Genomic DNA, 12798 nt, shown 5'->3' with positions numbered 1-12798 from the left:
TGCTCCTAAGAAATTCACGTTTTGGAAGAAGCCGACGTACGAGGCCGTGGGACTTTGTAATGTAGAAGGCACTTTACAGAGGATACGACAACCACTCCTTATACACCGAGACGTGTTGATTGTTGCTCATTGGGATGGCCGATTGGAGCTGGCGTGTTTTAATTGGAGAGGTAATACACAGTAAGTCTCCAGTGTTAAGCCTCAAAACACGGTCTTGTCAAACTGGTCATTGTTCACCACCGCATTTACCAAACACAAATCCATTCACCACATGCTGGCTGCACACACCTGATAAGTAAACACGTCCTCTGTGAAAGGGAGAGCATTCCTTTAAATGAAGCCATATGCAATATGTGCGCAAGGTCTTCATCTTACTTCAAACCGACGTTCTCTGCATCTCGTGAGATGCATTTTCCAATAATCAGGTGTGTGCAGCGTGTTAACAACGCACTCCCAATAAACACATAGGGCTTATCTTGCAGAAACTACCTAGGCTGTGTCATGGTCCTATGTGACACAAGTTCCAAGTTTCATGAGAAAAAAAAAACACTTTAAAGTTAGTCAAGCATGCCACCACAGCTTGCTCTAGTGACATTACTGCACCGACGTTTAAAATGCGCGGGAGTGACGTGAAAGTACATTTATAAACGCGCAACTTTTATAACCTAGGTTGTGACGCGTGCGTAGTATTCGTACATTTAAAGCAGGTACCTGGAACCAATTTAGCGATCACTCGCTACTGATATTAGCCGTGGCCTGGAATTCAACTTAGCGTGAGGGTTCAGAACGTAGCACGCTAACCACTGCACCACTAATCCACCTCTTGCTTTGCTTACAATTTCACGTGCTTTTTCGAATATAATATATATATATAACCGTACCAGGTATTATCACGCGCTTTTATACAAAAATATAGCAGAAGCTCTTACACCCGCACAATCACAGCAGCAGCAATCAATTCACCAGGCGCCACGTGAAGCGTAGCCACGAGGAATTTAACAAGTCCGATTAAAATGGATTATTTTGCTCTCAATACATGCATTGAATAGTGCGCTTGAGAATCAATCATTCTGTGATTCGTGCAGATTACATGCAAATGTTGTCCGTCTCTGCTGAAGAAGCAAACGAGAGTTCAAGCGAGAGAGAGTCAACGCTAACGAGATGGTAATGAGACGAAAAAAATAATCTATTGAATAAATTCATGACCCCGAATTATGACAAACTGTAAAATCTGTTGGGGTGGTGACCAGATCAATAAAATGCCCCCAGGGCCACATTACATGCATTACCGCCAGTACCATAGGTTTTGTGTTTAGTTTGCTGTCCTTCCCCCGCACCTCCAATCAGCACGGTTGACTACGTGCGGTGCGAAAGAAGTTCAACATACATACGCACTTGGAAGCATCAAGTTTAACCCATTCAAGGTGCGGCACCGATTTGTAAACAGCAACCCGGCATTCATTCCAGGGTTTCCTGCGAGATAGCCGGCTAGCTCAGGGGGTCAGAGCACTGAGCTGGCGCTGCTGAGAACCTGGGTTCAGTTCCAAGTTTTTAACCACCACCCCTACTTAAAATTAATTTTTCAAGTGTAGAAAGTTGAGGGACACAGCCCAATCGCACTCGTGACTGAGCACACAACATCGTATCAAATCTTGTTTTTCACCTACATTTGGCAACATTTCAGCTCTGAGAATCAAAAATGTTTTTAACATGATTTACACGTGATGAGCGTTCTGTGCAGGGCTTGCGTGTGTTTACGAGTATTTGGCTGCTGTACATTTCCACGTGATAAGCCACTTCATTGAGTCATCATTTGTGGTCAGGTCGCTTCTGAGAAAAAAAATAGCTCAGTGGGCCTTACCTGGTTAAAGAAAAAATAGTTTTAAAAAATTGTAAAAAAAAATAGTAAAAAAAATTTGTAAAAAAAAATTGTAAAAGGTGTGCTCCTAGTGTGGATATACAGTAGTTCTGATATCATCTTCCAGGGCTGTTCTCCCGACACCCTGCATACACACAGGACTCCCAGCATCAACACTAGGGCACCCTGCATTAACATAAAGCTATCTACATGAACACTAGAAAACTCCTCATTTTCACAAGGACACCCTGTGTTAACACTAGAGCACTATACATTAATACTAGGCACCCCGTATTAACACTAGGCACCCTGCGATAACAGAAGGGCAACCTGCACTGCCATTAGGCTGCCATGCAAGAGCAATGATACCCTGCACTGCAACTGGGACGCCATGCCGTACCCATCGTAGCATTCTTCATTTACACAGGGCACCATGCGCCAGCATTAGGGCACCGTCCGTCAACATGAGGGCAGCTAGCACCCGTGCAACACCGTCCCTTTGATAAGCACCAGCGTGCCCTTACACTGGCACCACCACAGCACGCTGCTGCCGTACGATGCCGTGTCACACTACACGAGGCCATCATACAGAGACAGCGCCTGCACAATGGACGGGTCGGCCTTGGAGCCCTCGGCAAACTCCTGCAGAGACAGGCGTCCGTCCTCGTTCTGGCGGGCGACACAAGGGCGCGGGGAGGGAACAAGGGAACAAGGAGTGGAAGTGTTGGATGTGAAAAGGGAAGAGGGTAGAGGTGGGGAGGTGATTAGCATTCATCACTACAACGCACAGGGGTGTGGGTGATTCAGTGGGATAAAGCTTAAGCACGTAAATATATATAAATTCAACATCATCAGCCACGGTCAATCACGGCTGGATTAAGCCATTTATATTCCTCACAGTCCTGAGTGGCAGTCAAAAGATGGTTCCACACAGTAAGGGGGCAACACTTTCTGACTTCCTCTGACAGTGATGTTCACTGCATAACAAACTGATTTGTGAACGTGATGAGACTAGAAACTCATTGCACACATCAGAACCAAGTTCAGTCACAGGCAACTGTTAGGATTCGAACACAGGATCTCAGCGGGCCTACCTCAACACTCTTGACCTCTGAGCCACTCAGCTACTCAACCACATCAGGACACAAACATATTTAAACAAAATTATATAGCATCAATAATACGCTAAATAAATACACCAATAACAGCTTATACATGTAAATAACAAAATATTTTGTGATGTCACCTCCTTCTAGAGGCCGCTCTTTAACAAGGGGTGAAGTTACCTTGTTTTGAACTCGAGCTTAAAATTGGAATGCCTCCGTCTCGTTGCATGACGCTTATGACGCAGATGGAATTTGCGAGAATAATAAAACAGAGATCAGTAGGCCAGAGAGAGAGAGAAAGTGGCTCGAGAGGGAAGTCATAACTCACCTTATGCAATAACAATAATAATAACGCGTCCTAACGTGTCCTTTGAGGAAACAATAAATTTATTCGAAACGCCGCCTGTAGTTTAAAAAAAACAAAGCCTTGGACAATTCTACAAAAACAACCAAGCGACAATGCCCGTGTTTGTTCAATCCTCGTACATTTCCTCTCCGCTCTAAAGTGCACAAGCTTTGTTGAGCTACAGATGTAAGTAAAAAAAAATCATATTAAATGCATCATTCCATGTGTATCCCCATACCCTACTGCTAAAGCTCCATCTGGTGGACAAGGCATGGCAGCACAAGCATGCTTTACACATGACCACGATCAGCACTGCTTTGACGGGCCATAGACGCACAACCCCAGACCTTTGCAGCCTGAGGTTTGACTTCGGGATGTAGAGATGACTCATAATGCCACTGGAACCCCCCATCGTGCAGCGAGGTTTGCATACCATTGAAACCTCATTTGCCAGTAAAAAATATAATTGGTTTTTTAACCTTCTATCTGGCAACAAAACTGACACCTTTTTTACAAGGAGTCATGTTTGCATAGACCACAATACCTGCAGTCATAATGCAAACAAAAAAACAACTCTGATTATGTGCACTGTCCTTGATGTTGATTGGTCCACACCCGAGACAGCTTTCCTTAGAGCCTAGTCTCACATGGGTTGGACCAGATGACGCCAAAAGGCGAGGTTTGTATAGGTTGTGCCAACCTTGCATCATCCGTTGCTCACTCACCTTGTCCATGAGGGCGAAGATCCGGTCGACGCGTTTCTCTGGCGTGCTTTCCTCCTCCGGGAGCTCCACCGTGTTGCCCTGGGAGGTAAGAAGAGAGGAGATGGAGGAGTTGGGAGGGTGGGAAGAGAGGGAGTTGTGGTCGGGTGTGAAGATGGAACCACGTTAGTTTTTGTCAGCAGAGTGTTGCTGCCCCCTTGTGGTCTCTTGGTAAATCATTCACATTAGACATGCACGTACTCTGCACACGTAGACTCCACATGTAAAAGTACAGCCCTGTTGTCACTCCACTGCTGGATGAAGGCTTCACAAAATCGTATAGGTCAGGGGTCGGCAACCTATGGCTCCGGAGCCGCATGCGGCTCTTTACGGGCTGCTTCTTGACGATATGTACGTATGTACAGTATGTACTCAGATGCATTGCGGCTCTTGAAATACTGAATTTTGCACCGAATTGGAAAGAAATGGCTCTTCTTGTTATTTTGGTTGCCGACCCCTGGTATAGGTCGTGGGAGTTATTTCACCATAATTCAACATGATGGTTCATTTTTTTTATCAGCGCCCATTCCTCTGTTTTGACATGTGGATCAACAATGGAGAAATACAATTTTAGAAATGAAAGAAAAAATTAAAAGTGCATAAAGAATTTGTAGATGTATGCTTGGCATTATACTGAAATAAAAACAAAGAGAAACACTAGGATTGGTCAATACGAGCTGTAGACATGATGATTGACAAAAGTGGGCTTGTGCAGGACACGTCGCATAGAGGGACAATGCTCTATGGCCGTGACAGTGCATCCACTGCGGCAGTGGAGATGATGAAATCAGCTCGGGTGCAGGTGCTAGATGGATTTATCCAGTGCGTGACATTGTGGGATGCCACCAGTTTGGCGAGGAAAATCGACGATTACAAGTCATCCAAAAACAGAACAATTGTTTAACACATTCCTGCGGAGGGAGCTGGTAGGAACGTTGGGTTGCTCGGTCAATGGCCAGGGTCAACGGCGGCGTGGTGTATTCTGCAAATATGCCGGACTGTGAGGGCGGGCACAAGCCGGCGTGAGTCGGTTAAACGTTGAGTTTTATAAGGGCACCACGGGGTGACCAGCCCCTCCCCATCCAGCGCCACATCTCCCACCCCCCACACAGCCCCTCCCCACCCAGCGCCACATCTCCCACTCCCCACCCAGCCCCTCCCCACCCTCCCCTCCCTCTCCACCCCTCCCATTTTTGGATGCACGATGGACGGACACAATAATCCCCTGTTGGCTGGTAGAACCAGGTGGTTCCTACCAGTATAACTTGCACCTCTTACGAGCTCATTAGCGGATCTGTTAGGTTGTACTGATGTGTACACTTCGAGCCTGTGTATCAAAGGAATCGCATGTCTGCGTGGAAAAAATAATGGCTGCGATTCCACGCCACTCACCATCATCTTGTAGATGGCGTCTACGATGTGCAGCATCTCCTGCCGCGTAATGTAGCCATCGCTGTCCAGGTCATACAACTTAAACGCCCCTGGGGGATAGGGAAAGGGGACAAGATAGTGGGGGGGGGGGTGATGGGGTCAGGCTAGCGTCAGCTTAATAGGTCATGAGTGTCGCCGTTATAAAGCTATCTCACTCACTGGCTCCAACTCCAGCTCCTCACAAACGAATAAGGGACTGATTTGGTTCTGGTGGCTAATTTGTGGAACTGTCATGCCATTCAATACAATTTCGATGTATATAGCATATCTACAGTACCGCGGTGGTGATATGTTAACTACCTCGCCTAGTATACAGGATGTCGTGGGTTCGATCCCAAGCCTGACACCTGTATATTTGGAGTTTGCGTGTTCTCCCTGTGGTCGCGTGGAATTTCCTTCAGGTCCTCCGGTTTTTCCCTCCACATTTAGAGACATGTGTTTAGAGTGTTTGGCTGCTATAAATTCCCACGTGATTATCCACTTCGTTGAGCCATTATTTGTGGCCAGGTCACTTCTGTAAAAGAGCTTCATAACTCAGTGGGCCTTACCTGGTCAAATAAAAAGAGTTTAAATATAAAGACGACCACATCTTTATACGGAGTGCAGAAAGGGTGAATATGTATTTAGTCTTTGGGGGGAGAAGGGGATGTCTACTGGCCACCCATCTTCATCCAAGCCATAGGGGGGGCCCCCGATTGCTTCTCCCGCTCACTTGGGGCATCCGTCCGTGACTCACATTTGAGCTTCTCATCCATGGTGCCACGCGACGTAACCGACAGCGCTTGGATAAACTCGCCAAACTCAATGCGCCCGTCCTGGCCACCACACACATGTCGACAAGGAGACAAACACAGACATGGGCGGTTCCAGAAATTAGGCAACGTTACAGCTAAAGTCATCTTACTCGTACTCATAATCAGCTGCCATTCTGAAGGTTCTCCTCTCACCAAGCGCCACCCAGGTCGCGTATGTAATAAGAGCCTATGTCAAGATTCACGTGGTGATCTGCTTGGCCGGTCCCGCTTTACAGCCAATGGGGGAAGAGCCTGGGAGCATGGCCCCAGCGTGACCACGGGATGTCAGCTAGGTGATTGGTTTCGCTGGTCTTGGCCTCAGCCAATGGGAAGACAAGTCAGGGGCGTGGTCCCGGGAGTTGATGGGGGATCTGGAACATTCGGTGCAGGCTATTGAGGATTGGCTGGAGGGTACTACGTGACCCAGGCATTAAATAAGGGGAGAGAGGAGAGACAAGGGGTCAGACACAGAACTAAAAGAGGAAGAGGCCACGCGCGAGTGGGGCTCCGGGTGCCACGTGGTGGTGGGTCTCTGGTGACTGTCTGCCCGCATCCCGTTGCCTGCCAGCAACGGGGAGTGTTTGTGAACTAAGAGAAAGTGAAATAAAAGGACCGATTCTACAAGCCGTCTCCAGCGTGGTATTACACGTACAAGGACAGCGCCTAACACGCCAGGCCCATCACCGGGAAGGAACGCAGGTGTCCCACGAACCTTGTTCTCGTCGAACACGTTGAAGACGAACAACGCAAACTTGGAGGCGTCCCCGAACGGGAAGAACTGCCGATAAATCGTCTGGAAGGCGGCCGAGTCGAGCTGCCCGTTAGGACAATCCTTCATGAAGCCTCGGTACCTGCAACGCACGCGATTTATTGTAACGTTGCCGTATGTGCCGTACAGCCCCAACAACTACAATATTTATAAGGCTACGGTTTAGTTTTGTGCGTTCACTCTACCTCTCTTAATGCTACCAAATATCTGCGACGCTCAGCTAGGACATATGGTGAACTGGCAGCCACTCACTCCATCAGCCCTGCAAGACTGCACATAAAACAATCATCTTCACTAACCTGCTTCCATTCCTCCCTTAAAACAACCCACATCTCTTCTCCATCGTGGGCTAGGGAGAATAGAAAAAGAGCAATATAGCTCAGTGGGCCTTAGGGGCCATACATTTAGTACATACGCACAAATCTGTCAAAACTTGACCCCTCCCCCCTCCCTGTACGCACGCGTACTTTTTACACCCCCCCCCCCCACCTGCGTACGTACGCTTGACACCCCCCCCCCCCCCCCCCCAGAATTATTTTGGTTGTTCTTGTTTACTAGCTTGCGGCCTAGCTTTCCACACAGCTTTGAACAAAGTTATACTTGACCGTGTTATCCATCCTGACTGGTTGTTCAAAAACACGTCTATAATGATCTTAAAACACAATTAAAACTCGGTGAACTAGTCTATATAAAGTGCATCGACTGAACACCTGCTGTAACAGTAGACCGATGTACAGACGAGTGTTAGTACTGAAGTCCAGGCAGCAGCAGCACGAAGAGAACACCGCGGCAGCTAAAATCTTGAGCCAGCGGCAGTCTGCAGTGAGGCCTGATTGAAGGATGTGTAATCCATGGGTCAGGCCGCCAGAATATGTCAGACTCACTGCTGAGCTGCGTGATAGCTAGCAGTCAGGGGTACGGTGGCATACAATTGACACCTCTCCCACAGTCCTACCTCTCCCGGTAGTACTTGTCTGACAGCTGAAGAAACTGAACTGTGGCTCATTTGAAGGCCAATATAAACAAATTATTATCGAGGTTTCACCCCCCCCACCCCCCGTTTCCTATGCGTACGTACATTGTCAGTAGACCCCCCCATACGCAAGCGTATGCATTTGGGTTAACCCCCCTCCATGCGTACGTACTAAATGGATGGCCCGTTTCCTGGTGAAACAAAACAGAGTTTAGTTTAGTAATCTCACCATTGTTGGACTTCTTTCTCAGTGACTGTAACGACAAGCAGAGTGAAACGGTTCCATTAGCTTTCGGCAAGGCTGTGCTCCTGATTACACGCTGACAGTGAATATAACGACGATCGTCATAATCAAGATAGCATGATTATGACAATCATGCTGATGAAAAGAGCTATTATGTCGAATAATAGCTCTTTTGACAATTATTTAATACTGGTGACAAGTCAGAAGATGATGAAATTACGGTAATGATTATAATAATGAGCATGATATTATTGACACGATTAACTGGTCGCCCCCTAGTGATGTATGATAGTAGTTACATTAATAAAAAAAATTACGGTACGCTCGTTATACTCAATGGTTCTTTCGGTAAAGTCACGTAGATGAAAAATACATTTTGCAAAATGTTGCTGTGGCTGTTCCACCTGATGACAGAAGCTTGTGCTGCCTTCGAAACGTCGTGATTTAATTTAGTTATTTTCAATTTATAATTTTTATTATTATTATTTTTTCACCTACGTGACTTTACCGAAAGAACCAAAGAGTATGGATCCTTGCAGTCACGAAAACTTCAAATCTAGAATTACGGTAAGCTAATTATGATGGGGATGTCAATGATATACACAATATTTTAATTGTGATGTTAATGATGATGCTGTCCCTATTCACAGAAAGTCATTCTTCACCTGAGGACGGCTGCTTGCGTTGTGGCCGAAACGTCGTGAGAATTATTTTATTGTTTTATTTGTATTATTTTATTACTTCCCTTCTACGTGACTTTACCGAAAGAACCAAGAAGATACATCATGATGTTAATGATATTACACGATTGAGGATGATGACGATGTTAATGATATTGATGACAATGATAATGAATCTGATGTTAACATTGCTACCGCTGTCAATGTTATTAATGCTGCTGCTGATGATGCCGATACAATCAACGAGGCTGATGATATTACCGAAATTAATAAATCTGAGATAATTAGATACCTAGATGATAATAACGCGGAAGCCAGGTCATTTCTTACCATCAGTAAATCACATTGAGTTACAGTTTTCTAGAAAACACGGATAACTTTAATGAAAATCATACTGCTGATGATGTTGTTGATTATACACACTATGCACTGGACGTTAGTGTTGCTGACAATGTTCATGAAATTGCAAGATGCTGCTGATGATTATGTTAATGATTCTTGAAGAAAACGCATTGCCATCATTATGACAATTAGGTTAACGATATTAAATGCTGAGTATAACATGAACAATGCCAGTAATGTTCACGACATTAAGGATGACAGTAATAACGATTATTCAAATTTTCTTGCTGTGGATTTCACACCTGATGATGATTGCTTGTGTTGCAGTCGAAACGTCGTGAGAATTTTTATTGTTTAATATTTGTATTATTTTATTATTTCCCTTCTACGTGACTTTACCGAAAGAACAAAGAATATATTCTTGGTTCTTTCGGTAAAGTCACGTAGGGGAAACAATAAAATAAAAAATATAAAACAATAAAATAAAAAATATAAAACAATAAAATAAAAAATATAAAACAATAAAAAAAATTGCTGTGGTTTTCACACCTGATGATGATTGCTTGTGTTGCAATCGAAACGTCGTGAGAATGTTATTGTTTTTTATTATTTTATTGTTTCCCTTCTACGTGACTAAACCGAAAGAACCAAAAATATGAATCTCCCTGCAGTCACGCTTTAAATCGAGATGTAAACGATGCTAAACACTTACAGTAAGTCCTCCTCGTTATATCTTCGAGTTGATCTTGCCTTAGCTTACTGCCAGACTTTCCCATCACCAAACTAAAACGCTGCAAAAAACACCACCGAAACGTGAAATAACGTTCACAAATAATTACTTCTACAACAACAACCAATAGTAATAGGTTTTTACCCTTTCAACTGGTACAAAAACTGATACCTTTATACAAGGCATCATGTTTGCAATAACCACAACACAAGCAGTCAAAATGCAAACAAAAAGAAACAACTCTGATAATATGCACTGTCCTTGAAATTGATTGGTCCACACCCGAGACAGCTTTTCTTAGAGCCTAGTCTCCATTGGTGTTGGACCAGATGACGCCAAAAGGCGCACAACTCAAAAAACAGTGCACTTTCAGAGTATTGAGAGCTCGGGGGAAGCATTTACACTACGAGACATCTCCTTTACTAGTGGCAAAATATAGTAATAGGTTTTTACTCTTTCAACTGGTACAAAAACTGACAACAAAATTACATTTAAAATATTGAGGTAAATTTAATACAAATCTTTTTTGTTTCACCTCAAGTTTACTTACTTTGCAAACTCCAAACTAAAACGCCGTAAAACATCATCCAAACACTTCATAACAATTACAAATCATTACTACAACATTTAACATCTTGCGGTAAAGTAAAGACTAACACAATTGTTTTATTTCGCATCAAGTTGACTTTGCAAAACTCCAAACTAAGACGCTGCTATACACCACCGAAACTCTTAATAACAATTACAAATCCATTACTACAACATTTAACATGTTGCGGTAAATTTTGATTTAAAGCTTTCGTTACTGCAGGGATTCATATTCTTGGTTATTTCGGTAAAGTCATCACGCAGAAGGGAAACAATAAAATAATAAAATTATAAAACAATAAAATTATTACGTTTCGAATGCATTTTATTGTTTCCCTTCTAAGTGACTTTACCCAAAGAACCCAGAATATTTTGATTTAAAGATATTTATTGTTTTATATTTATATTATTATTTCCCTTCAACGTGACTCTACTGAAAGAACCAAGAAAATGAACCCAGAACATCTAGTGGTAAGGTAAAGACTAACAAAATTGTTTCTTATTTCGCCTCAGTTGACTTTGCAATCGTCAAACTAAGACACCCAAACGCTTAACAACAATTACAATTCGTTACTACAACATTTAACATCTTGCGGTAAGGTCAAGACTAACAAAATTATTTCTTATTTCGCCTCAGTTTACGTTGCAATCACCAAACTAAGACACCGAAACGCCTAACAACAATTACAAATCCGTTACTACAACATTTAAAATTGTGGGGTAAAGACAAAAAAAGTTTAGCTTCGCCTCAAGTTGACTTTGCAATCGCCAAACTAAGACGCCGCTATACTCTTAACAATAACAATTAATTACAACAAACATTTAACATCTCGAGGTAAACGTTTCACCTCAAGTTTGCTGGCTACGGGCGGGACGCGTCCCGGTTGCCTCAGGCCGCCGCCGCCTCCTCCGCGCGCTTTTTCTTAATAAGTTTAAAGTTTTAAACTCCAAACTTTGGACGACGACGACGACTCGCAGGAAGGGCGACGCTGTTGTCGCTTCGCCCCCTTATCGTGTCGAGCCTTGCGACGATTTGCGCGAGAACGCGACGAACCTTGAGGCGCCAGATCCGCAGAGACGGCGAACGGAGACGGCAAAACGGCAGCGGGAAGCCAGAGGGAGGCCCCGCCCCCTCGGTGCGTGACGTCACCCGGCACGCCGCTGCCATGGCGACCGCGCCGTTACCGCCCGGAGATCGATGTCAAAACAGAGGGATTTTTTTTTTGCTTTTAAATATTAAAACTACAGGTGACGAAGAGAAAGAAGCGAAGATGAAAAAAGAGAAATTAGCGAAGAAAAACGAGAGAAAGAAGTGAAGAGAAAAAAGAGAAAAAAGAGAAAGAAGCGAAGACGAAAAAAACATGTGGGCCCCCCGGAATGCGTGACGTCACCCGGCACGCCGCTGCCATGGCGACCGCGCCGTTACCGTCAAGAGCTTGATGTCAAAACAGAGGGATTTATTTTATTTAAAATATTAAAACTACATGCGACGAAGAGAAATAAGCGAAGATAAAAAAAGAGAAATAAGCAAAGAAAAACGAGAGAAAGAAGTGAAGAGAAAAAGAGAAAGACGCGAAAAGAAAAAAGAGAAAGAAGCAAAGACGAAAAAAAATATCAGTGGGGACCCCCCTCCCCCCCCGGAATGCGTGACGTCAGCCGGCACGCCGCTGCCATGGCGACCGCGCCGTTACCGTCACGAGCTTGATGTCAAAACAGAGGGATTATTTTTGCTCTTAAATATGAAAACCACATGCGACGAAGAGAAATAAGCGAAAATTTTTTAAAAGTGAAGAGAAAGAAGCGAAGACGAAAAAAACACGTGGGCTCCCCGGAATGCGTGACGTCAGCTTGCACGCCGCTGCCATGGCGACCGCGCAGTTAACGCCCGGAACTCGATGTCAAACCAGAGGGATTTTTTTTTCTTTTAAACATTAAAACCACATTAACATCATGCTAATCTCTTACATTAACAGAGCCACTTCCGTGCCCTCGTCGAGGAGACTGCTCTCCGTTCTTACATTTACATGCTAATTTCTGACATTTACATGCTAATTTCTTACGTTAACATCACTAGCACCGCCCACTTCTTTATGACCCTTGGGCTTCACCAATTTCAAACCTTCTTGGTTCTTTACCGAAAGAACCAAGAAGATGAATCCCTGCAGTCACGAAAGCT

The 12798-nt window shown here is 44.3% G+C and overlaps 1 protein-coding gene across 2 annotated transcripts; it reads right to left on the bottom strand.

Moving 5' to 3' along the window:
* Positions 1–885: 885 nt before the first annotated feature.
* On the bottom strand, positions 886–11869 carry LOC133354664 (neuronal calcium sensor 1-like). 2 transcript variants are annotated; one of them, XM_061571697.1, is made up of 8 exons: positions 11677–11869; positions 10017–10095; positions 8268–8292; positions 7009–7147; positions 6239–6317; positions 5464–5552; positions 4036–4113; positions 886–2527 (listed from the first exon to the last, which is right to left on the bottom strand). In XM_061571697.1, exons 1-8 carry the CDS (start codon positions 11788–11790, stop codon positions 2429–2431), a joined length of 702 nt encoding a protein of 233 aa, XP_061427681.1. In that variant the 5' UTR covers positions 11791–11869; the 3' UTR covers positions 886–2428. The 2 variants fall into 2 exon arrangements, with proteins under 2 accessions (XP_061427681.1, XP_061427682.1); XM_061571698.1 differs by having other exon boundaries at positions 11471–11754.
* Between the last annotated feature and the right edge of the window lie 929 nt (positions 11870–12798).

The sequence above is a fragment of the Lethenteron reissneri genome, chromosome 48 (genome assembly GCF_015708825.2).
Source record: "Lethenteron reissneri isolate LAM-NWPU_2019-01 chromosome 48, ASM1570882v1, whole genome shotgun sequence".
Lineage (NCBI taxonomy): Eukaryota > Metazoa > Chordata > Hyperoartia > Petromyzontiformes > Petromyzontidae > Lethenteron > Lethenteron reissneri.
This window is presented reverse-complemented; position numbering and strand designations above follow the sequence as displayed.

What these genes read in the sequence shown, in the direction of transcription:
- LOC133354664 (XM_061571697.1), bottom strand. Translation starts at nt 11,790, where the DNA reads ATGGCAGCGGCGTGCCGGGTGACGTCACGCACCGAGGGGGCGGGGCCT. An exon ending in TGCGGATCTGGCGCCTCAAG is followed by an intron (nt 10,096 to 11,676) that starts GTTCGTCGCGTT and finishes TGTTTTTTGCAG; the next exon opens with CGTTTTAGTTTGGTGATGGG. An exon ending in TATAACGAGGAGGACTTACT is followed by an intron (nt 8,293 to 10,016) that starts GTAAGTGTTTAG and finishes TTGTCGTTACAG; the next exon opens with TCACTGAGAAAGAAGTCCAA.